Raw genomic sequence first — 21,224 nt, forward strand, 5'->3', positions numbered from 1 at the left:
AGCTCGGCTGGCCCCAAGTGCAGGGGACATGGCCCAGGCCGGGGACAGGGACGCTGCTCCCTGCTGGTGGGGGAGGCCCGTAATCTCTCTGTCTCTCACCTGCAGCAAACCCAAGGAGGCCACCTTTAGCGCTGGTGAGTAGATGCCCCCGCCCCATGACCCATTGGGAAAAGCCTGGGCAGAGCGAGGTGGGAGGGGGGGAGTTGGGGGGGCAGCTGGGAGGGGGGCAGGTTGGGGGGCGAGAGCCCTTGATTCTGTGGGGTGGTGGGAACTGGTTGCGGGGCACAGGGGAGGTGGATCTGAGGCCTGGGGTGCCGCAGGGGGACGTGGGGGGGGGGGCAGGGGCTCCCGGCCCCCACCCCCTGAACCCTGTCCCTGCACAGAGGATGGCTACGTCAAGATGTACCTACGGGGCCGCCCCGTCCCCATGTACGTCCCCGACGCCCTGGTGGCCACCTACAGCCTGGACACCAAACTGGAGCTGCCGCCCAAGAAGCTGAAGCTGGACTGGGTGTATCCAGGAGCCCCGAGCTCAGCTGGGGTCTGACGGTGCCCCCGCCCCCCCAGCCTGGCTGGCTCTGCCCTGCCCCCCAGCCTGGCGGGCGGCTGGGCGGGCCCTAGGGCTGCCTGCCTCTGAAATGAGAAACGTGTGAGCAAAAGATTTTTCATCCCTAGAGCCTTGTTTACACAGAGAGGTTGGACCAGTTACACCAGTATAACCAGGGGCCCTGGGCTTTGTGGTGCCTGCCAGATAGCCCTGGGCGGCAAACGGCTTAAGAACTGGCACCTGACTGGCAGCCAGGACACCTGGTTCTCTTCCCCAGCTCTGGGAGGGGAATGGGGTCTAGTGGTTAGAGCGAGGGGGGGAGGGGGACTGGGTTCTCTCCCCAGCTCTGGGAGGGGAGTGGGGTCTAGTGGTTAGAGCGAGGGGGGGAGGGGGACTGGGTTCTCTCCCCAGCTCTGGGAGGGGAGTGGGGTCTAGTGGTTAGAGCGAGGGGGGGAGGGGGACTGGGTTCTCTCCCCAGCTCTGGGAGGGGAGTGGGGTCTAGTGGTTAGAGCGAGGGGGGGAGGGGGACTGGGTTCTCTCCCCAGCTCTGGGAGGGGAGTGGGGTCTAGTGGTTAGAGTGAGGGGGAGGGGGACTGGGTTCTCTCCCCAGCTCTGGGAGGGGAGTGGGGTCTAGTGGTTAGAGCGAGGGAGGGAGGGGGACTGGGTTCTCTCCCCAGCTCTGGGAGGGGAGTGGGGTCTAGTGGTTAGAGCAGGACTGGGAGCTAGGACTCCAGATTTTCTTCCCAGCTCTGGGAAGGGAGTGGAGTTTAGTGGTTAGAGCGGGGGGGGGGGGGGGCTGGGAGCCAGGACTCCTGGGTTCTCTCCCCAGCTCTGGGAGGGGTGTGGGGTCTGGCGCATTGGCTGGGAGCCAGGACCCCTAAGTGACTGGGAAGGGGGCAGGTTACATCCCTTGGTGCCTCAGTTTCCACCTCTCCTAGAGTTGGGGCTGCAGGGTTACTGGCAGCAGACCAGTGATCCCTGGGGCACTGGGTGGGAACGGGGAGCCGCCTTGCCCTCTTTTCCTTGACCCGTCGCCCCCAGCTACGGGTACCGGGGCCGCGACTGCCGGGCCAACCTCTTCCTGCTGCCCACGGGGGAGATCGTGTATTTCGTGGCGGCCGTGGCCGTGCTGTACAGCGTGGAGGAGCAGCGCCAGCGGCACTACCTGGGCCACAATGACGACATCAAGTGGTGAGGGGGGCGGGGGGCATGGCGAGCCGGACCGTGGAGATGCCCAGCGCCCCCCCGGGTGTGGGGGGGCATGTCTCAGGGTGGATACAGCAGCACATGGGTCTGCCCTGCATGGGAGCCAGCGCCCCCTAGAGGGGAAAGGTCCCATTCCTGTCTCCCCCCCCCCCCCAGGGATGGCAAGTGAAGGGGAAGGGGGAGAGCTGGGCTTCAAACCCGGCCCCCCCCCGGCTTGCCTTGCCCCCAAATGTGGGGCCTGAACTTGCCCCTCTCTCCCCTAGCCTGGCCGTGCACCCCGACATGGTAACCATAGCAACGGGGCAGGTGGCTGGGACATCCAAGGAAGGCAAGGTGAGGAGATGGGGGGGCCCCTTGGGCCTGCAGGGCTCTATGACGGGCTGGGGGGGGGCAGGAAATGCCAGCCCTGGGGGTGGGTCTGGGGGGTGTCAGTGGCAAAGGGGGAGACCCCAGGCTGTCTGGGGGGAGGGGGGCTGGAGGGGGGAAGGGTTGATCCAGGGGCCCTGCCAGTGGCTGCTGGGGGTATTTAGTCCCACCCCCGCTGAGCGGAGGGCAGGGCTAGGCCTGGCTGATGGGGTCCCCCCACCCTGGCTTCTCCTGCAGCCGCTGCTGCCCCACGTGCGGGTCTGGGACTCGGTCAGCCTGAACACGCTGCACGTGCTGGGCCTGGGGGCCTTCGACCGAGCCGTGAGCTGCGTGGGATTCTCCAAGTCGGTAAGCCACGGGCCCTTAGCTCCGCCCTCCCGGCCCGTTCCCTCCCCCGGCTCCGCCCCCTTTCCTGTTATCTGCCCTCCTGCTGCGCCGTCGCCTCAGCCGTGCACCTGCACCTCAGCTCTGCCCCCTTGGAGCCCCCAACCCTTTGGGCCCCTCACCACCCTTCCCCACCTTGGGGTGCGTGTGCTAGAGGATTTAGGGGGCCGGAGGTTCTGGGGTGCAAGGTGAAGCGAGGGGCTGGGGCATTCTGGGGTGCAAGAAGGAGGGCTGGGGGGCTCTCTTCTGCCTCTCAGCTGTGGGGTGGAGGGCAGCTGGCACTGGGCCCTTCCTTGGGGGCGTCTCCTGGCTTCAGGGTCCCAGTGGGACACAAGGAGTGATCGCCGTGCAGTGCAATGGGGGGGATTCCCCCGCCCCAGTGATCCAGCCCTTCCCCGCCTTCGAAGGAGGGGCAAGGAGCTAATGTCCCAACTGTACTGCCCCCACCCTGGCAGGGGAGAGGGCTGGGGTACTGGGAGTGATGGGCCAGGAAAATGGGGGAAAGGCTGGTGAGTGGGGGGCCAGTGCTGAGGGGGGCCTGTGGTGGGGTGGTGTGCACAGGGGGCAGGTCAGTAGATGGTGTCAGCAGCTGGGGACATCTGTACAATGGGGGGTGCCCCCCAGTGAGCCCCACTCCCCTCTGTATAATGGGGGTGCCCCCCTGAGCCCCACTCCCCTCTGTACAGTGGGGGTGCCCCCCGTGAGTCCCACTCCCCTCTGTATAATGGGGGGTGCCCCCCTCTGACCCCACTCCCCTCTGTACAATGGAGGGGTGCCCCCCTGAGCTCCACTCCCCTCTGTACAATGGGGGTGCCCCCCTGTGAGCCCCACTCCCCTCCGTACACTGGGGAGTGCCCCCCTCTGAGCCTCACTCCCCTCCGTACAATGGGGGCATGCCCCCTCTGAGCCCCACTCCCCTCCGTACAATGGGGGGTGCCCCTCTCTGAGCCCCACTCCCCTCTGTACAATGGGGGGTGCCCCCCTCTGAGCCCCACTCCCCTCCGTACAATGGGGGGGTGCCCCTCTCTAAACCCCACTCCCCTCCGTACAATGGGGGGGTGCCCCCTCAGAGCCCCACTCCCCTCCGTACAATGGGGGGGTGCCCCCTCTGAACCCCACTCTCCTCTGTACATTGGGGGCTGCCCCCTCTGAGCCCCACTCCCCTCCGTACAATGGGGGCTGCCCCCTCTGAGCCCCACTCCCCTCCGTACAATGGGGGGTGCCCCCTCTGAGCCCCACTCCTCTCCCCAGAACGGCGGGGGGCTGCTGTGCGCCGTGGACGACTCCAACGAGCACGTGCTGTCCGTGTGGGACTGGCAGAAGGAGCAGAAGATTGCTGACGTCAAGGTAACCCCCCCCCACCCCGTTATGCCCCCCCCCAACCCCGCCGCCACCCCTTCATGCTCTCCCTCCCCCGCAGTGCTCCAACGAGTCGGTCCTGGCCGCCACCTTCCACCCCACGGAGCCGGCCCTGCTCATCACCTGCGGGAAGTCGCACATCTACTTCTGGAGCCTGGACAAGGGCACCCTGAGCAAGCGGCAGGGCATCTTCGAGGTGGGGGGCAGAGCTGGGATGGGGGGCACTAGGGCTGCGCTGCAGGGAGTCGGGAGGCCTTTGCCCTCCTTTAGGGTCCAGCCATTCAGGCCTGTGCCCTCCAGGTTGGAGGGTGGGGGGTACTGTGGCCTATGCCCCAGGAATGGGGGTTGGGGGAGGGGTCAAGTGCCTGGCCATGGGGACTTGGAGGTCTTGGTCCCAGGCTGGGGGGTGTTTGCCGGGGGCTGGGTGGGGCAGGCAGGTCTCTGGTCCCAGGCTGGGGGGTGTTTGCCGGGGGCTGGGTGGGGCAGGTCTCTGGTCCCAGGCTGGGGGGTGTTTGCCGGGGGCTGGGTGGGGCAGGTCTCTGGTCCCAGGCTGGGGGGTGTTTGCTGGGGGGCTGGGTGGGGCAGGTCTCTGGTCCCAGACTGGGGGGTGTTTGCTGGGGCCTGGGTGGGGCAGGTCTCTGGTCCCAGGCTGGAGGGTGTTTGCCGGGGGCTGGGTGGGGCAGGTAGGTCTCTGGTCCCAGGCTGGGGGGTGTTTGTTGGGGGCTGGGTGGGGCAGGTAAGTCTCTGGTCCCAGGCTGGGGGGTGTTTGCCAGGGGCTGGGTGGGGCAGATCTCTGGTCCCAGGCTGGAGGGTGTTTGCCAGGGGCTGGGTGGGGCAGGTAGGTCTCTGGTCCCAGGCTGGGGGGTGTTTGCTGGGGGGCTGGGTGGGGCAGGTCTCTGGTCCCAGACTGGGGGGTGTTTGCTGGGGCCTGGGTGGGGCAGGTCTCTGGTCCCAGGCTGGAGGGTGTTTGCCGGGGGCTGGGTGGGGCAGGTAGGTCTCTGGTCCCAGGCTGGGGGGTGTTTGCGGGGGGCTGGATGGGGCAGGTAGGTCTCTGGTCCCAGGCTGGGGGGTGTTTGTTGGGGGCTGGGTGGGGCAGGTAAGTCTCTGGTCCCAGGCTGGGGGGTGTTTGCCAGGGGCTGGGTGGGGCAGATCTCTGGTCCCAGGCTGGAGGGTGTTTGCCAGGGGCTGGGTGGGGCAGGTAGGTCTCTGGTCCCAGGCTGGGGGGTGTTTGCGGGGGGCTGGATGGGGCAGATCTCTGGTCCCAGGCTGGAGGGTGTTTGCCAGGGGCTGGGTGGGGCAGGTAGGTCTCTGGTCCCAGGCTGGGGGGTGTTTGCCAGGGGCTGGGTGGGGCAGATCTCTGGTCCCAGGCTGGAGGGTGTTTGCCAGGGGCTGGGTGGGGCAGATAGGTCTCTGGTCCCAGGCTGGGGGGTGTTTGCCGGGGGCTGGGTGGGGCAGGTTGAGTGCTTGAGCGCCCTGGGGGGGGCTGGCCGTCGGTGGGCACTGGCACCGCTGCCCCTGCTGCCGTTCCAGTCGCCGCTGAGTTGAGACGTGACCTGCCTGCCTCCATCAGGAGTAACGCACCTGACGGTGGCTGGCGCGTGGGTAGGAATTAGCCGTAGTCACTGTGATCCGCGTTTTGCCGACTTGGCACTTTGTCGGCCAAAAGCAGCCGTCTAGAGGGGGCTCTGTCGAGAAAGAAAGCCTTTGTCGACAGATCCCGTCTGCCTCCTTGGACGGATCCCCCTCTAGGCTGCCGCTTTTTGCCGACAAAGCATTGAGTCGGCAAAACGTGGCAGCCATTTTTATGCAAATGAGGCACGGGATATTTAAACCTCTGCCTCATTTGCAATGTTGACCTGCCTCATCTCCATCCCTCTGCCGATAGAGGGATGCAATCTAGATGTACCCTCTGGTTTTGTATTCACTGGTCGCTTTGCTGTGTTGTACGTGTGTCTGCTGTCCTGGGCTGTTCTATAGTAACTCAGTGTATGTGTGTGTGCCTCAGTTTCCCTGGGGGGCCGGACAGGGGCCCAGAGTCCTGGGCTCCCCTTTCCCCAAGATGGATTGTACTGGCTGCTCCTGGTTCCTGTAACAAGTCTGTGCTACCGTGTCCCCCACTCCCGGTGACAGTCAGGCATTTGGTTCAGTGACTTAGCTCGAGGCCGGTCTGGCAGGTAAATCAGAACGATTCAGGGTCGTGGCAGAAGCCACTGTGAAGCGGTAGGGTCTCAAGAAAAGTCCCTCTTATCCCGTGGGCTTCTCCTCTTCCAGCGCCCACATCTGGCACCCAGAATGCTCGGGTGGAAATCTTCTGCCAGCCCGTTGCTCGTGCCTGCAGGCTTTTCCGTCACAAGGGGCCTCGGTCGCTAAAACCTTGGCTCCCGCCCACTCTGAGGTTAAGAACAGGAGCCTGGAACCAGCCCCGGCCGTGTCCAGATCCAAGAAGCCGTTCGGATGGGACTTGACTTCGGAGCCAGGCTGGGATTCCAGCTTCTCCGTGGATCCGGCTTTACCCTCGTATGTTCCACGGTGGCCCAGGGCTGGACAAGCCACCTGCGGATCCACGGAGCGTCTCAGAATCTCCGTCCTGCCCCAGAAGAAAGAGGCCAGATGTGCTCCTCGGGGGCTCGATCGTGGGGTCATCGGCTCTATGAAGGCATCCTTGGTTACGTTCATCTTCGGTCCCGTGTGATCTGAGATCTAAACCGGAGGACTCGCCTTTGGCAGGGGAGAGCCTGTTTAGGCCAAAAATGAATGAGACACCGGAGAGACGGACTCCGAGGGGTCGCTGTGTTGGTCTGTATCCTTTAAAAAACAAGAAGTCCTGTGGCATCTTAGAGGCTACCAAAAATACCTGCATTGTATCACGAGCTTTTCGGGGACAAAACCCACTTCCTCTCTGAGTCTCTGCTCATCTGAGGAAGTGGGTTTTTTCCCATGAAAACTCATGGTAGTTCTATATATTTTAGTCTCTAAAGATACATCTAAACGACAGGCTTTTGTCAGGAGAGGCTTTGTTGACAGATACTGTCGAGAAAGCTTCTGCCGACAAAGAGCATCTAGACGACAGCCAGTTCTGTAGACAAAGCAAGCCGCTTTGTTGACATGAGAGTGTAGATGCAAAGGACAGTGTAGATGCAATAACGCCTTCTGTCGCCAGAACTCTGTCGGTAAAAGGCGTTCTTCCTCATCGAATGGGGTTTACCGCCGTCGACAAAACGTTATGTCGACAGAACTCGGCGGCAGTGTAGACGCAGGGATAGTTTTGTTGACAAAAGTCCACTTGTGTTGACAAAACCCTGTAGTCTAGACACACCCTAAGGGTACGTCTACACAGCAGCGTTATTCTGAAATAATATAAGGCGCGTCTACACAACACGCCTTTATTTCGAAATAATGTCGAGCTGGAGGATTTCTTACTCCGACTCCTGTAACCCTCATTTCACGAGGAGGAAGAACGCTCTAACTCAGACTTCCTGCTGTAGAGACAGTGCCAAAAGCCGAGTTAAGCTCTTTCGACTTCAGCTACGCAACGGACGTCACTTAATTTGGCATTAGCCCTGCTGTGTAGCCGTGCCTTAAGGTGCTATGGGACAACTCGTTGAAAAAAGTGAGAGACTCAATCTACAGGCAGATCCCTCGGACTTTTACCTCCTTATAGAAGAATGTCTACTCTCGTGGGCAGACATCACAGGTAACTATCCCACCGTCGTCTTCGTCCCACCGTCGTCGTCTTCCCCCAGGCACAGGAGACAGCCGTACTTTCAGTCGGAAATGTCTTTGCAGAACCAAGTCAGAAAGAAATTCCCCAAACCCAGCTGGAGAACCAAGCATGCCACAGCCACATCTTCCTTATTGAGCAAGAAGACGCAGCGTCGATGTGTTGGCTGAGTACCTCAAAGCAATGCCTGAAGGTCCCCTCGACAGTTTTGGAGTCTGTCTGTCCAATTTGGACAGCGCATGGACAGCCGTCCCCTGGGACAAATGGCATGAGCTGCAGCCAGGGACGATTCCAGTCACTTCCTCCGTGCAGCCTTCCCCACGCATCCCTCCAGTTTCAGGACCTTTCCCCCACGAGACGATGGCCTCTTTAAATAGGCTAACCTCTGAAAGGTCTCGTGTTGCATCTCCCCCCCCACTCCACCCCTCCCAATTCCCAAAGTTTTAGAGAGAAGAACACAGGATTCCACCTGGATTATTTCGCTTGCTGCCGCCTGGGCATCCAAAATCATGCATCCACTTGAATCATGCATCCAACAGCCAGGGCGTCGGACTTGGAGGGGCCTAGAAAAGTGATGTTCCGCTGAGGACCAGTGAATTCCCATCACTGCTGGAAAGCCGTCGACTAGGAGACGTTATGGCTTTAAATGGGACAGATTCACCATATGGGCAGCTGATAGAACTGTGGACCCCTCTTCAAATATCTGTTGATTGCTCTTAGAAATATCTGTTGTGCTTAGACGCCTCCTTGTACCTTCATCCTGTTAAAGTGCACCGGGCAGCTTGTGCATCGGGCCAGACTCCTGGTCAGGGTGCATCCGCATCCTCGCACCCGCTGGGGAGGGACCCTGCAGAAGGCGTGTTGCATCTTTAGCCTGCAACGCTGAATTTAGTATTAACTCCGCTCATGTCTTCCCCGTTGGAGCCGTTACGTTCTTCCCTGTTTCATCTTTCTGCAAAGACCGCCTCTACAGAGTCCGAGAGCCGAAAGGGACCTCGCCAGGCCATCGAGTCCAGCCCCGTCTGTCCCTGACAGGCGTCTGTCCAACCTGCTCTTCAATATCTCCAGTGATGGAGACTCCACAGCCTCCCTAGGCAATTTATTCCAGTGCTTTGCCCTCCTGGCATTGTTACTTGAGTCTGTGGGTTTTTCAGCATCGTGCTGGAATTGTTCGTCCTTCCATGGTGTAAATCTTGGGGGGGTTCCCGGTTCCCGCCCGTTCTCCTTTGATGGCCATTGTCAGGTTTCTCTTCGTCCTCTCTTGTTCGTCTTCTCACCTTTGGGAGCGGCTGCCGTCTCTAGGGTTTGTCCGTTTTGCTAATTTGTTTCTAGCGTTGGGCACGTTGGATACGCCCTGGTTGTCTTCACGTTCCTCACTTCTTCTTGACCATCTGGGCGTTCGCGCTGGGCGTTCGCGCTGGGCGTTTGCGATGGGCGTTTGCGATGGGCGTTTGCGATGGGCGTTCGCGATGGGCGTTTCGCGCTGGGCGTTCGCGCTCTCAAGTGACTAAAGAAAAGTTACTGTCCGATTAGCACGAGAACTTGCAGGGGAGGTCACCAAATTGAAATGAACAGGCAGCAGGTTTAGAACACACAAGAGGACGTGTCTTCACGCCGCACACAGTAGGGATGCAGGGCCGCATTATGACTTTCGTGGGCCCTAGGCACTTTTGCCTTCATGGGCCCCTTCCATAAAAAAAATTAAAAATTATTTTTGATAGAACTTTAAACACATCAACATTTTATTTTTTTTCTGTTTTAGGCAAAATTTCATAGATTTTTGTGGGCCCTAAAAGTTTCCTTTTTTTCTGATGTGAGGAAAAAAATTAAAACATTTTCTTCGCCCCTAAAAGTTCATTTTTTTTGCCCGATTTTAAAAGAAGGGTTGTGCTGAGACCCGGAAGTGAGCACGGTCCCCGCCTTTCCCTAACGACTAGTCGATGGAAATTCCATCGACTACTCGACTAGCAAATGAATCGCTACTTAACACCCCTAGGCCAGGCTGATGTTCCCTGTAATCTTTGCCGTCCGTGTGCGGAATAATTGATCTGCACCGAGGCAGGTGTGAATGTGCACCACCAGTAGCAACACTAAGCTGAACTGTGGGGCGGGGGGGCTCTGCTACTCCGCCGGGCGGCATAGGACTTTCTCCTGAGCGGCTGCCCCAGTGCATGCTGGGGCAGATACAGTGCTTTAGACCTGGAGTGCAGACCAGGGGCCGGGTGGGTCAGTTCTGCCTCCTTCCCGGGCGTTCCAGGAGCCTGCAGCGGCTGGTTCCAGGGGGGTGACCTGCCTGTTCCTTCTCCCCCAGAAACACGAGAAGCCCAAGTACGTGCTGTGCGTGGCCTTCACCGAGAATGGGGACGTGCTCACCGGCGACTCCAGCGGCAACCTCTACGTCTGGGGCAAAGGTCAGTGCCGGGAGGGGGCCCCAGGGAGGGGAGCTGCCCCAGAAAGGGGGCTGTCTGGGGACTGGATTGCCAGGGGGCTGATTTTTGACTCAGGCTGGCTCCTGCCTGCCCTGGCTCCGTGCAGCTCCTGGAACCCGCTGCTGGCACTGCAGCTCCCATTGGCCGGTCACCGCAACCAATGGGAGCTGCAGGAGCGGCGCCTGCGGGCACAAGGGCGTAGCCCGGAGCCTCCCTGGCCACCCCTGTGCCTAGGGCCTGCAGGGACCTGTGGCCGCTTCCTGGGAGCGGCAGTAAGTGCCGCCGGGGCCCTGCACCTCGAGCCCCCTCCCGCGCTCCGAACCCCTCGGCCTCAGCCCAGAGCCCCCTCCCGCGCTCTGAACCCCTCGGCCTCAGCCCAGAGCCCCTCCCACGCTCCGAACCCCTCGGCCTCAGCCCAGAGCCCCCTCCCGCGCTCCGAACCCCTCGGCCTCAGCCCAGAGCCCCCTCCCGCGCTCCGAACCCCTCGGCCTCAGCCCAGAGCCCCCTCCCGCGCTCCGAACCCCTCGGCCTCAGCCCAGAGCCCCCTCCCGCGCTCCGAACCCCTCGGCCTCAGCCCAGAGCCCCCTCCCGCGCTCTGAACCCCTCGGCCTCAGCCCAGAGCCCCTCCCACGCTCCGAACCCCTCGGCCTCAGCCCAGAGCCCCCTCCCGCGCTCCGAACCCCTCGGCCTCAGCCCAGAGCCCCTCCCACGCTCTGAACCCCTCGGCCTCAGCCCAGAGCCCCTCCCGCGCTCCGAACCCCTCGGCCTCAGCCCAGAGCCCCTCCCATGCTCCGAACCCCTCGGCCTCAGCCCAGAGCCCCCTCCCGCGCTCCGAACCCCTCGGCCTCAGCCCAGAGCCCCCTCCCGCGCTCCGAACCCCTCGGCCTCAGCCCAGAGCCCCCTCCCGCGCTCCGAACCCCTCGGCCTCAGCCCAGAGCCCCCTCCCGCGCTCCGAACCCCTCGGCCTCAGCCCAGAGCCCCCTCCCGCACTCCGAACCCCTCGGCCTCAGCCCAGAGCCCCCTCCCATGCTCCGAACCCCTCGGCCTCAGCCCAGAGCCCCCTCCCGCGCTCCGAAACCCTCGGCCTCAGCCCAGAGCCCCTCCCATGCTCCGAACCCCTCGGCCTCAGCCCAGAGCCCCCTCCCGCGCTCCGAACCCCTCGGCCTCAGCCCAGAGCCCCCTCCCGCGCTCCGAACCCCTCGGCCTCAGCCCAGAGCCCCCTCCCGCGCTCCGAACCCCTCGGCCTCAGCCCAGAGCCCCCTCCCGCGCTCCAAACCCCTCGGCCTCAGCCCAGAGCCCCTCCCATGCTCCGAACCCCTCGGCCTCAGCCCAGAGCCCCCTCCCGCGCTCCGAAACCCTCAGCCTCAGCCCAGAGCCCCTCCTGTGCTCCGAAACCCTCAGCCCCACACGGAGCCCCCTCCCGCGCTCCGAACCCCTCGGCCTCAGCTCAGAGCCCCTCCCGCGCTCCGAACCCCTCGGCCTCAGCCCCACACGGGACCTCCCGCGCTCCGAACCCCTTGTATGACACAGTGGGGGTACCCTCTGCTTTGTAACCCGTTGTCCCCACATGTGGATCGGCCCAGACACCTAGGTCCCAGCCTAAGCAGATAAGAGCCCAGCTCCCAGAGGGAGAGACAAAGGAAGGCAGGCAGGGACTGTCCCCAGGCTGGGGGGTAGGGCCGGGCGTTGAGCTGTCTGGGCTGGGGGAAGGGAGGATATTTTTAGGCCCAGGAAGGGGGTGAAGCCCCTCCCCCCAAGAGGGCTAAGGTTCCTGCCCGCATGGACCCTCAGCCAGGCCGTGTCTCTGCGAACCAAGAAAATCTGTTCTCCGGCCGGCGGGTGGCCACGTCTGGCTGCGGACGGGGGTGCAGGGCCGTCACAGTGGGGATCACACGTCGCAGCCCGGCCGGGTGGGAGCGCCGGGTTCCAAAGCAGACAGCCCCCCCCCCCCGCAACGTCACACCTTGACCTGCGCCCGGAGCCCCCCGCCGCACGCCAAACCCCTCAGCCCCAGCCCCACCCAGCGCCCCCCTCCACCACCCACCCTGTGCCCCAGCCTGCTGAAAGGGGTTGGGGTCGGGGAGGGGGATGATGTGAGCGGGGGGTGGGGCAGGGGTGTTGGGTTCGTGAGATTCAAAAGTTGGGGGGCAGGATTCCGGAGGGGAGGGGGGGACGCCCTCCTGGGAAGAGCCTCTGGAATGGCGGGGGTGGGGGGCCAGTGGGGGCTCTGAGCCTGCGCCCGTCCCGGCAGGGGGCAACCGGATCAGCCAGGCGGTGCCGGGGGCCCACGAGGGGGGCGTCTTCAGCCTGTGCGTGCTGCACAACGGCACCGTGGTCTCGGGCGGCGGCAAGGACCGGCGGGTGGTGCTCTGGGGGCGCGACTACCAGAAGCTGCAGGAAAACGAGGTGAGGGGGAGGGATGGGCGGGGCCACAGCCTGGGGGGGGGGGCTCCAGCCACGTGGTGGGCAGGGCCATTGCAGCAAACGGGGGGGCGGTGGGGGAGTTTCAGCTGCACCACGGGCAGGGCCACTCCAGCAGCCGGGGGGGGGGGCTCCAGCCACGTGGTGGGCAGGGCCATTGCAGCAAATGGGGGGGGGGTGGTGGCGGAGTTTCAGCTGCACCACGGGCAGGGCCACTCCAGCAGCCGGGGGGGGGGGGCTCCAACCTGGCCACAGCCCCCGCCTGCCCCCATTTCATCGGGATTAACTGGGATCTTAATCCCCAGTGATGGGGGCTCAGTGGGGGGAGCAGCTACCATGTCCCCTTCTGCCTCCCAGAGTCCTGAATGGGGGGTAGTGGTCCTGTGGCCAGGGTCTGCAGGGGGGATGGGCAGATTCCTGGACTTTTGGGTTCTCCCCAATGCTGGGAGGGAGTGGTGGCTAGTGGTTAGAGCAGCGCACTGGGAGTCTGGACTTTTGGGTTCTCCCCAGTGCTGGGAGGGAGTGGTGGCTAGTGGTTAGAGCAGCGGACTGGGAGTCCGGACTTCTGGTTTCTCTGCCCAGAGCTGGGAGGGGAGTGGGGTCTAGTGGTGAGAGCAGGGGGCTGGGAGCTTGGCTTCCTGGGTTCTCTCCCCAGCTGTGCCCGTGTCTCTGCTCCTGCCTCCCCCAGGTCCCGGAGAGCTTCGGGCCGGTGCGCACCATCGCAGAAGGCAAAGGCGACACCCTCTTTGTGGGAACGACCCGCAACTCGGTGCTGCAGGGCTCCCTGGCCACCGGCTTCTCCTCCCTGGTGCAGGTACCCGCCCCCCTGCTGACCCCCCTCCGCTCAGGGACGCCCACTGAGGCAGGCCCTGCAGGGACGTTCCATGCGGGGCGGGTGATGGGGTGCCTGGCCCCAGCGTAGTCAGGAGACGGCTCCATCCTGGCCCATGGGGGTGAGCCCAGAGCCCGGCCAAGTGGCCGTGGCCCCCTCCACGTGGCCCTTTGTTCCTGTTCCTGGCTGGCTCCTCCTCGGCCCTTTGTTCCCACACTTGGACCAGTTTAGCGCCCCCCCGCCCCCTCCCCATGTCTGCCTAGGCCCTAGGCTCACCACACCAGGGTCCCTGTGACACGGGTGCAGAGCGGGCCGGGACTGTTCTTCCGCCTCCGATCTGGGTGTCTAGAGCCGGGCGGAGCTACCCACCCGGCTGGGCCTGGCTCCTTACACCAGCTGGGCCTGGGCCCTGGCTTCTCCCCCCCGAGGGCCTCAAAGCCGAAAGCATCGAATCCTAGGGTGGGCAGAGATCTCAGGGGTCACCGACTCCAGCCTCCGGCCCAAAGCAGGACCCACCCCGACTCAGTCATCCCAGCCAGGGCTGTGTCCAACCGGGACTTAAAAACCCCTATGGATGGAGATTCCACCCCCTCCCTAGGGAACCCGTCCCAGCGCTTCCCCACCCGCCTAGAGAAAGAGTTTTTCCTAATATCCAACCTAGCCCTCCCCCACTGCCACTTGATATCCTGGATATCCCCTGATATCCCCCAAAGGCGGGACAGGGATGTGGGGGGAAGGGTGGAGTGAGGATGAGGCAGGCTGCCCCCTAACATCCCAGGCCACCCTGGACCCCAACTCCCTCTGAAGCGTGGGTCCCACAAAGCACAGGTCCTGGGGCATTTGCCCCTGTCTGTTCTCCGAAAACATGAGCCCAGATGTTGGTAGAGCCGGGGCCCCACGGGCCTCCAGAGCTCACCCACCGCCTGTGTCTGGACCCGGAGGGGATCGCGTGCGAAACGTGAGTCAGCGGCGTGACACGGTGGCCACAAAAGCCAACGGGAGTCCGGGCGACATTCGCTGGAGTGTGGGGAGCCGGGCAGGAGTTGTCCAGAGAAGAGCAACAGGAATGACGACCGGTCTAGGAGCCGGGAGGGCAGGCTGGAGGAACGGGGCTTGTTCAGTCTGGAAAGGAGCAGACAGAGGGGCCAGGCGAGCGGTTTGCAAGTCTCGAAAAGGCCGTGACGGAGGAGGGAGACAGATAGTTCTCCTGAGCCTCTGAGGACGGGACAACATGCAATGGGCTTAAATTGCAGCCAGGGAGGTCGAGGTTGGACATTCGGGAGAACTAACTTCCTGCCTGCCAGGGGGGTTAAGAGTTGGAAAAAGTTGTAGCCTCTCCAGCGGTGATTTTTACGGCCAGGTTGGACAAAACTCGCCCGCTCCGGGAGGTGTATGACATCGTCCCGCCTTGAGAGCCGGGGACTGGAGTAGATGGTCCTTGGAGGTCCCTTCCTAGCCTGTGCTTGGCAGTCATCTGGGGAAGGGTTCGGGAGGGGCTTGGGATGGGGGGCGGGCACATAGCAAACACAGCCATCCTGGTTTGGGGGTTGGGCGCCAGGATACCTGGGTTCTATCCCCAGCGCTGGGAGGAGAGCAGGGCCTAGTGGTTAAAGCAGAGGAGGTGTGTGGGCCAGGACTCCGAGGAGCTAGCCGTGGCTCTAATCGCGGGATTGCCCCCCTTGCTGAGGCCGAGGGGGGCCCGGTTGGGCCTGCTGCTCACCGAGCCGGCCCTTCTCTCCCCAGGGTCACACGGAGGAGCTCTGGGGCTTGGCCACGCACCCCAGCCTGGACCAGTTCCTGACCTGCGGCCAGGACCGGCAGGTTCATCTGTGGAGCGTGGCCACCCACCAGCCGCTGTGGAGCAAAGCCATCGAGGTGAGTGTGGGGGGGTCCGGCAGGGCGGGGGCGGGGCGTGCACCCTGCAGCCCTGGGCCTGACGCAACCCCCCCTGGGCCTGACGCAACCCCCCCTCTCTTTGCCCCCAGGACGCGGCCCGCTCGGCTGGCTTCCATCCCGACGGCTCGGTGCTGGCCGTGGGCACGGTGACCGGAAGGTAGGGGGGGGGCAGGGGAAGGGGGGACGGAGCCTCGCTCCTGCGGGGAGGGGAAGGGCACTGCCCCCTACTGGCGGACCCATGGCAGTGACAGCTCCCTGCACACCTGCCCTGCCTGGCAAAGCCAGGTGCGGCTCAAGCCTGGCCGAGGATCCGGCACCGTAATGACCCCCCGCCTCCCCCCCCACACACACACACACGGCTCGCCCTGGGCTGCCGCGTCTGGGCCCCGACTGCCGGACGTGCCCCGGAGCCCTCCGCCCTGCCAGGATCCCAGGCCCCCGGAGGGAGGGTTGCTGGCGGGGCGGGTATCGGCCAGCTGCGGTGCAGGGGCCCTGGAGCACCGTCCCGTCCTGCCCCCCGCCAGGTGGCTGGTGCTGGACACGGAGACGCGGGACCTGGTCACAATCCACACGGATGGCAGCGAGCCCATCTCCGTCGTCAGCTTCTCGCCAGGTAGGTGCCGGGGCCGCGGGGAGCATCTCGAGCCGGGCTGGCAGGGGCTGCGGGCGGGAGTGAGGGGCACCGGCCGGGCTGGGGGGCAGGGCCGGGCTGGCAGGGGCTGCGGGTGGGAGTGAGGGGCACCAGCAGGGCTGGGGGGCAGGGCCTGCGGGCAGGAGGGAGGGGCACCAGCAGGGCTGGGGGGCAGGGGCTGCGGGCTGGAGTGAGGGGCACCGGCAGGGCTGGGGGGCAGGGCCGGGCTGGCAGGGGCTGCGGGCGGGAGGGGCCCTGGCAAAGGGGGGAGCCCAGGGCTGGGGAAGCAGCAGGGGGCTGCAATGGGGGAGCAAGGGGCCCTGGCAGAGCTGGGGCACGGGGCCCCACATCCCCAGCCCATTGCGTCCCCAATTCCGGTAGCGCCTCGGCTCCCGTGGAGGGACGTCCCGCAGCCCGTGCGGCTCAGCCCGGCCCCCCCTCCACCTCCCCCCCTCTGTGCCCCCAGACGGCAGCTACCTGGCCGTGGGCTCCCACGATAACTTCGTGTACGTGTACGGCGTCTCCGAGGGCGGCAGGAAGTTCAGCCGCCTGGGCAAGTGCTCGGTAGGTGGGGGCCGGGCGGGGGGCGAGGGGCCCTCGCTGGCTGCTGGGTCCCAGCGGCGCCGGCTCTGCCCACTGGGCGCTCTGGATGGGGGGAGTCTGGGGCCGGCAAAGCCCTCGCAATGGGGCGGGGGGCCCCATAAGGCTCAGTGGGGAGGCGTTCCCGGGGGGGGCATCTCAAAACACTCTGGGTGGGGCAGCCCCAGAGTCCTGGGTCAGTCATAGCCCCCCCCGACACCTTCCTCCACCATTTCCCCACCTTCCCCCCCTGCCACCCCCTTCCTCCCCCTCCCCCGTCGGTCACTGTGCCCCCCAAAAACTCCCCCCTCCCGTCCCTTGCCAGGGTCATTCCAGTTTCATCACCCACCTGGACTGGGCGGTGGACAGCAGCTGCTTCGTCACCAACTCCGGGGACTACGAGATCCTCTACTGTGAGTGTGGGCAGGGGGTGCGGGGCCCGGAACGGGGGGACCCTGGCGGCCGCCCCTCCACGGGCTGGGTGGCGCAGAGTCCCCTGCTCATCCTGCCCCCTCCTCCCCAGGGGACCCCACCACCTGCCGGCAGATCCCCAACGCCGGGGCCGTGCGCAACCTGGAGTGGGCCACAGCCAGCTGCGTGCTGGGCTTCGGGGTCTTCGGTGAGTACGGGGGGCGCTGTGGGGCCAGCCTGGGTGCATGGGCACAGGGGGGCGGGGCTGCTCCCATGGCACCTGAGGGCTTTTTGGGGACCAGAGCTGAGGTGCCTATAGAAGCTGGGGGAGTGGAGGGGCTGGGGGCTGGTCAGGGAGCGGGGCTGGGGGGCGGGGGGACGTAGGGACTGTGAGCTGGTCGGGGAGTGGGGCTGGGGGGGGGGGCCGGTCGGGGAGTGGGGCTGGGGGGCGTAGGGGCTGGGGGCTGGTCCGGGAGGGGGGCTGGGGCATGTGGGGGCCGGTCGGGGAGTGGGGCGGGGGGGCTGGTCGGGGAGTGGGGCTGGGGGGCCGGTCGAGGAGCGGGGCTGGGGGGCGTGGGGGCCGGTCGGGGAGTGGGGCTGGGGGGCGTGGGGGCCGGTTGGGGAGTTGGGCTGGGGGGCGTGGGGGCTGGTCGGGGAGTGGGGCTGGGGGGCTGGGGGGCCGGTCGAGGAGCGGGGCTGGGGGGCGTGGGGGCCGGTCGGGCAGTGGGGCTGGGGGGCGTGGGGGCCGGTCGGGGAGTGGGGCTGGGGGGCGTGGGGGCTGGTTGGGGAGCGGTGCGGACCCACGTGCTGGTCGGCCTGACCTCCCCGCCCTGCAGGGATCTGGCCGGAGGGCGCGGACGGGACGGACATAAACGCCGTTTGCCGCTCCCACGACCGAAAGCTCCTGGCGTCCGCCGACGACTTTGGCAAAGTGCACTTGTTCTCCTACCCCTGCTGCCAGCCGCGGGTGAGTGCCAGCCCCACGCCCCCTGCCCCGGTGCCCCACACCAGCCATGGGTGAGTTCCAGCCCCACGCCCCCTGCCCCGGTGCCCCACACCAGCCATGGGTGAGTGCCAGCCCCATGCTCCCTCCCCCGGTGCCCCACACCAGCCATGGGTGAGTGCCAGCCCCACGCTCCCTGCCCCGGTGCCCCACACCAGCCATGGGTGAGTGCCAGCCCCATGCTCCCTCCCCCGGTGCCCCACACCAGCCATGGGTGAGTGCCAGCCCCACGCTCCCTGCCCCGGTGCCCCACACCAGCCATGGGTGAGTGCCAGCCCCATGCTCCCTGCCCCAGTGACCCACACCGGCCATAGGTGAGTGCCAGCCCCATGCTCCCTCCCCCGGTGCCCCACACCAGCCATGGGTGAGTGCCAGCCCCATGCTCCCTCCCCCGGTGCCCCACACCAGCCATGGGTGAGTGCCAGCCCCATGATCCCTGCCCCAGTGACCCACAACAGCCATGGGTGAGTGCCAGCCCCATGCTCCCTGCCCCGGTGCCCCACACCAGCCATGGGTGAGTGCCAGCCCCACACCTGCTGCCTCCGGTGCCCCCCACCAGCTGTAGGTACATGTCAGCCCCGTGCCCCTCATTGCCCCCCACCAGCCGTCAGTCTGCGCCAGCCCCATGGCCCCCATCTCTCGGCCCTTCTCCAGGCTGTCTCCTCTGGCTGTTCCCTGCCCCACCCTCGGCCCCAGCCCGGGGGGCGCTGCGCTGCCCCGCCCCCAACCCGCCTTTCTCCCCGGCAGGCCCCGAGCCACGCGGCCGGCGGGCACAGCAGCCACGTGACCAACGTTGCCTTCCTGCCCGACGACAGCCTGCTGCTCTCCACCGGCGGCACTGACACCAGCGTGCTGCAGTGGCGCCTCGTCTAGGGCCGAGGAGGCCGGGGGGGCAGGGCCGGGGGGGGAGGGGGACCGGGGGGGGGGCTGTATTTTCCAGAGGTCTATATATGTACGGAGTCTATATCCAGAGCTCTATTAACCGCGGCAGGTTGCACAGGCTGGGGCGGAGCCAGGCCCCGGGGGCGGAGCCAGGCCCTGGGCCGGGGGAGTGGCTAGGGCACTTGGGGGAGGGGCTAGGGCACTCGGTGGAGGGGGTGTCCGGGGCCACCAGGTCCCCCCCAAGATGCCACAAGGGAATGTTCGGGGCTGAGTCCCAGCAAACTGGAGGCAAGGGGGGTCTGAGGGAGGCGGGGTCCCCTCTTCCCAGGCGGGGGGGGGAGGCGGGGCTCACCCCAGGGCCCCCCACCCCAGCCAACTGTATTTGCACTGGACACGGTGATGGCCACGGCTCCTGGCGCCGGGGGCAAAGGGCGGGGGCCGAAGCATGAACCGGGATTTCCAAAGAGCGGGCGCCCGGCTGTTCCCGGCCCGGCCCGGCCAATAAAGGCAAGTCACTGAACCGGCCCAGGCTGGCTGGGGGGCGGGGATGCGCCGGGGCCGGCTCCGGGTGTCAGGGCAGTGGGGGGATGCACCCGGGGGTTGTGTGTGTCTGTTCTGGGCGGGCTGGAGGGGGGGATGTGTGTGTGTGTGTGTGTTTGGAGGGGGGTGCTTCTGGGCGCTGGCTGTGTGTGGATTGGGGGCAGTGTGCCTGGGGTCCGGCTGTGTGTGTGGGGGTGGGTGGGTGTGTTGGGGGGGATGCACCCCAGGAGCTGACTGGGTGTGTGGTGGGGGACATGCTTTTGGGGCCATGTCAGTGTGTGTGTTAAGGGGAACGCATCTGGGGGGCTGTGCTCACACGTTGGGAAGGCGCCCGGGGCCAGCTGGGGGTGATGGGGGGGCTGACTGTTGGGAGGAAGGAGCCCCGGGCCGGTGGGGTGCGTGCGTTGGGGGGTGCACTGAGGGGCTGGTAGTGCCTGGGAGAGGCACATGATTGGGGGGGGATTGCGCAGCGGGGGCAGCACACCTGGGTTCCCAGCCTGAGGGGTGCAGGGCCGGCAGCCGGCAGCAGGGGGCGCTGTGCAGCCATCAGAGCCCCACAGAACCCCCTTGCTGCGCTCTCACCCAAGGCACTGTGACAAGGGGGGCAGAACCCGCCTTGCTCTGAGGAGGGGGGTGCCCCGGGCTTGCTGAGCTGCGCCCCACCGCCCCTAGTGGCTGAGCCCGGGCACCGGGGGGAGCAGGAGGGTGCTCCCGAGCCAGCCCCCAGAGGTGACAAACCTTTGTCACCCCATGGCCTGCGCCTGCCGGGGGGCTCGCTGCTGGGTACCCCCAGCCCCGAAGGGGCTTGGCGCTCTCCTGCCCTACCACCCCACACACTGAGGGGCCGGGTGATTTGGGGAAGGTGGGTGGGGACCAAGAGCAGCTGAGTGACTGGGCCGGGCCAGCAGGACCCGACCCAGCCGGGCTGGGGGCAACGGCGCTGCCCTGAGACTCCGGTGATGGGCCCAGCGTGAAGCCCGGCTGCTCTGAGCACCGGCGCCGAAATGCGACCGTGGTTCTGAGGCACGAGATCTGGGGAGGGGGGTGCGCCCCCTGGCTCCGCCCCAGCTCCCGCCCCGACTCCGCCCCTTCCCTCAAGGCTCCGCCCACACCCCAGTGTCCCCTGTAAGCTGAGCACTTGGGCGGCCACCCAGGAGAGATTCTGGAGGGGGGGGGCAGAGAGCTGGGCAGGGGCCAAAGCCCTCCCATCCTGGGGCTGGAGCATGCAGGGCTCGGGGGACAGGGACGAGCTGGGATTGGGCTGAATTTGACACATGGCCCGTGCAATGTCGCCCCCCCAGTGGCCGGGACTGAAAGCCAATGAGGGCCCTGCCCCGTCCCCTTCCCTCCCTCTGGGGCCCGGCTCCAGCCCCTCAAGCCTCCATCCCTGCTGTTTGCGGTACATGGCAGCTGGGGCACCTACCCCAGTGTGTGGGGCACTCGGAGCTGCCCCTGCCATCCTCTCCCTGGGGAGATGGGGGCCAGACTGGGGGGGGGCCCAAGATCAGACTTTGCCAGGGTCCCTGGGTGCAGTTCCCCCCATTCCCCACCAGGCGGACACTGCCACCTAGGGGAGCCAGCCAGCCAATCCCCTGCCCTGGGGCGGGATCACAGCAGGCGCCCCCTAAAGGGGAAACGCTTCATGTCCTATTCCACTGCCCTGCTCCCTCTGCTGAGCCCCTGCCCCACAGCGCCCCCTGCTGGGTCCCCTGCCCCGCTCCCTGCCCCACAGTGCCTCCTGCTGAGCCCCTGCCCCACAGCACCCCCTGCTGGGTCCCTTGCCCCACTCCCTGCAGCCCAGCACTCCCTGCTGAGCCCCTGCCCCGCAGTGCCTCCTGCTGAACCCCTGCCCCACAGTACCTTCTGCTGAACCCCTGCCCCACTCCCTACCCCACAGCACCCCCTGCTGAGCCTCTGCCCCACAGCACCCCCTGCTGGGCCGCCATCCTGCTCCCTGTAGCCCAGCACCCCCTGCTGAGCCCCTACCCCACTCGCTGCCCCACAGCACCCCCTGCTG

General features: G+C 65.8%; 1 protein-coding gene across 2 annotated transcripts in view; it reads left to right on the forward strand.

The window, feature by feature from the left end:
- EML2 (EMAP like 2) overlaps window positions 1–19,187 on the forward strand; it is a 33,965-nt gene extending 14,778 nt beyond the window's left edge. For both annotated transcript variants that reach the window (XM_075915106.1, XM_075915107.1), the window contains 18 exons: window positions 106–134; window positions 384–513; window positions 1,589–1,738; window positions 2,017–2,086; window positions 2,357–2,467; window positions 3,755–3,850; window positions 3,924–4,058; window positions 9,895–9,994; window positions 12,264–12,418; window positions 13,122–13,247; window positions 15,009–15,140; window positions 15,251–15,318; window positions 15,686–15,774; window positions 16,259–16,356; window positions 16,697–16,784; window positions 16,895–16,990; window positions 17,619–17,749; window positions 18,533–19,187. In XM_075915106.1, coding sequence (XP_075771221.1) covers window positions 106–134; window positions 384–513; window positions 1,589–1,738; window positions 2,017–2,086; window positions 2,357–2,467; window positions 3,755–3,850; window positions 3,924–4,058; window positions 9,895–9,994; window positions 12,264–12,418; window positions 13,122–13,247; window positions 15,009–15,140; window positions 15,251–15,318; window positions 15,686–15,774; window positions 16,259–16,356; window positions 16,697–16,784; window positions 16,895–16,990; window positions 17,619–17,749; window positions 18,533–18,658 — 1,930 coding nt within the window. In that variant the 3' untranslated portion in view covers window positions 18,659–19,187. The remainder of the gene's footprint in view (window positions 1–105; window positions 135–383; window positions 514–1,588; window positions 1,739–2,016; window positions 2,087–2,356; window positions 2,468–3,754; window positions 3,851–3,923; window positions 4,059–9,894; window positions 9,995–12,263; window positions 12,419–13,121; window positions 13,248–15,008; window positions 15,141–15,250; window positions 15,319–15,685; window positions 15,775–16,258; window positions 16,357–16,696; window positions 16,785–16,894; window positions 16,991–17,618; window positions 17,750–18,532) is intronic.
- The last annotated feature ends 2,037 nt before the right edge of the window (window positions 19,188–21,224 follow it).

The sequence above is a fragment of the Pelodiscus sinensis genome, unplaced genomic scaffold, assembly GCF_049634645.1.
Source record: "Pelodiscus sinensis isolate JC-2024 unplaced genomic scaffold, ASM4963464v1 ctg34, whole genome shotgun sequence".
Lineage (NCBI taxonomy): Eukaryota > Metazoa > Chordata > Testudines > Trionychidae > Pelodiscus > Pelodiscus sinensis.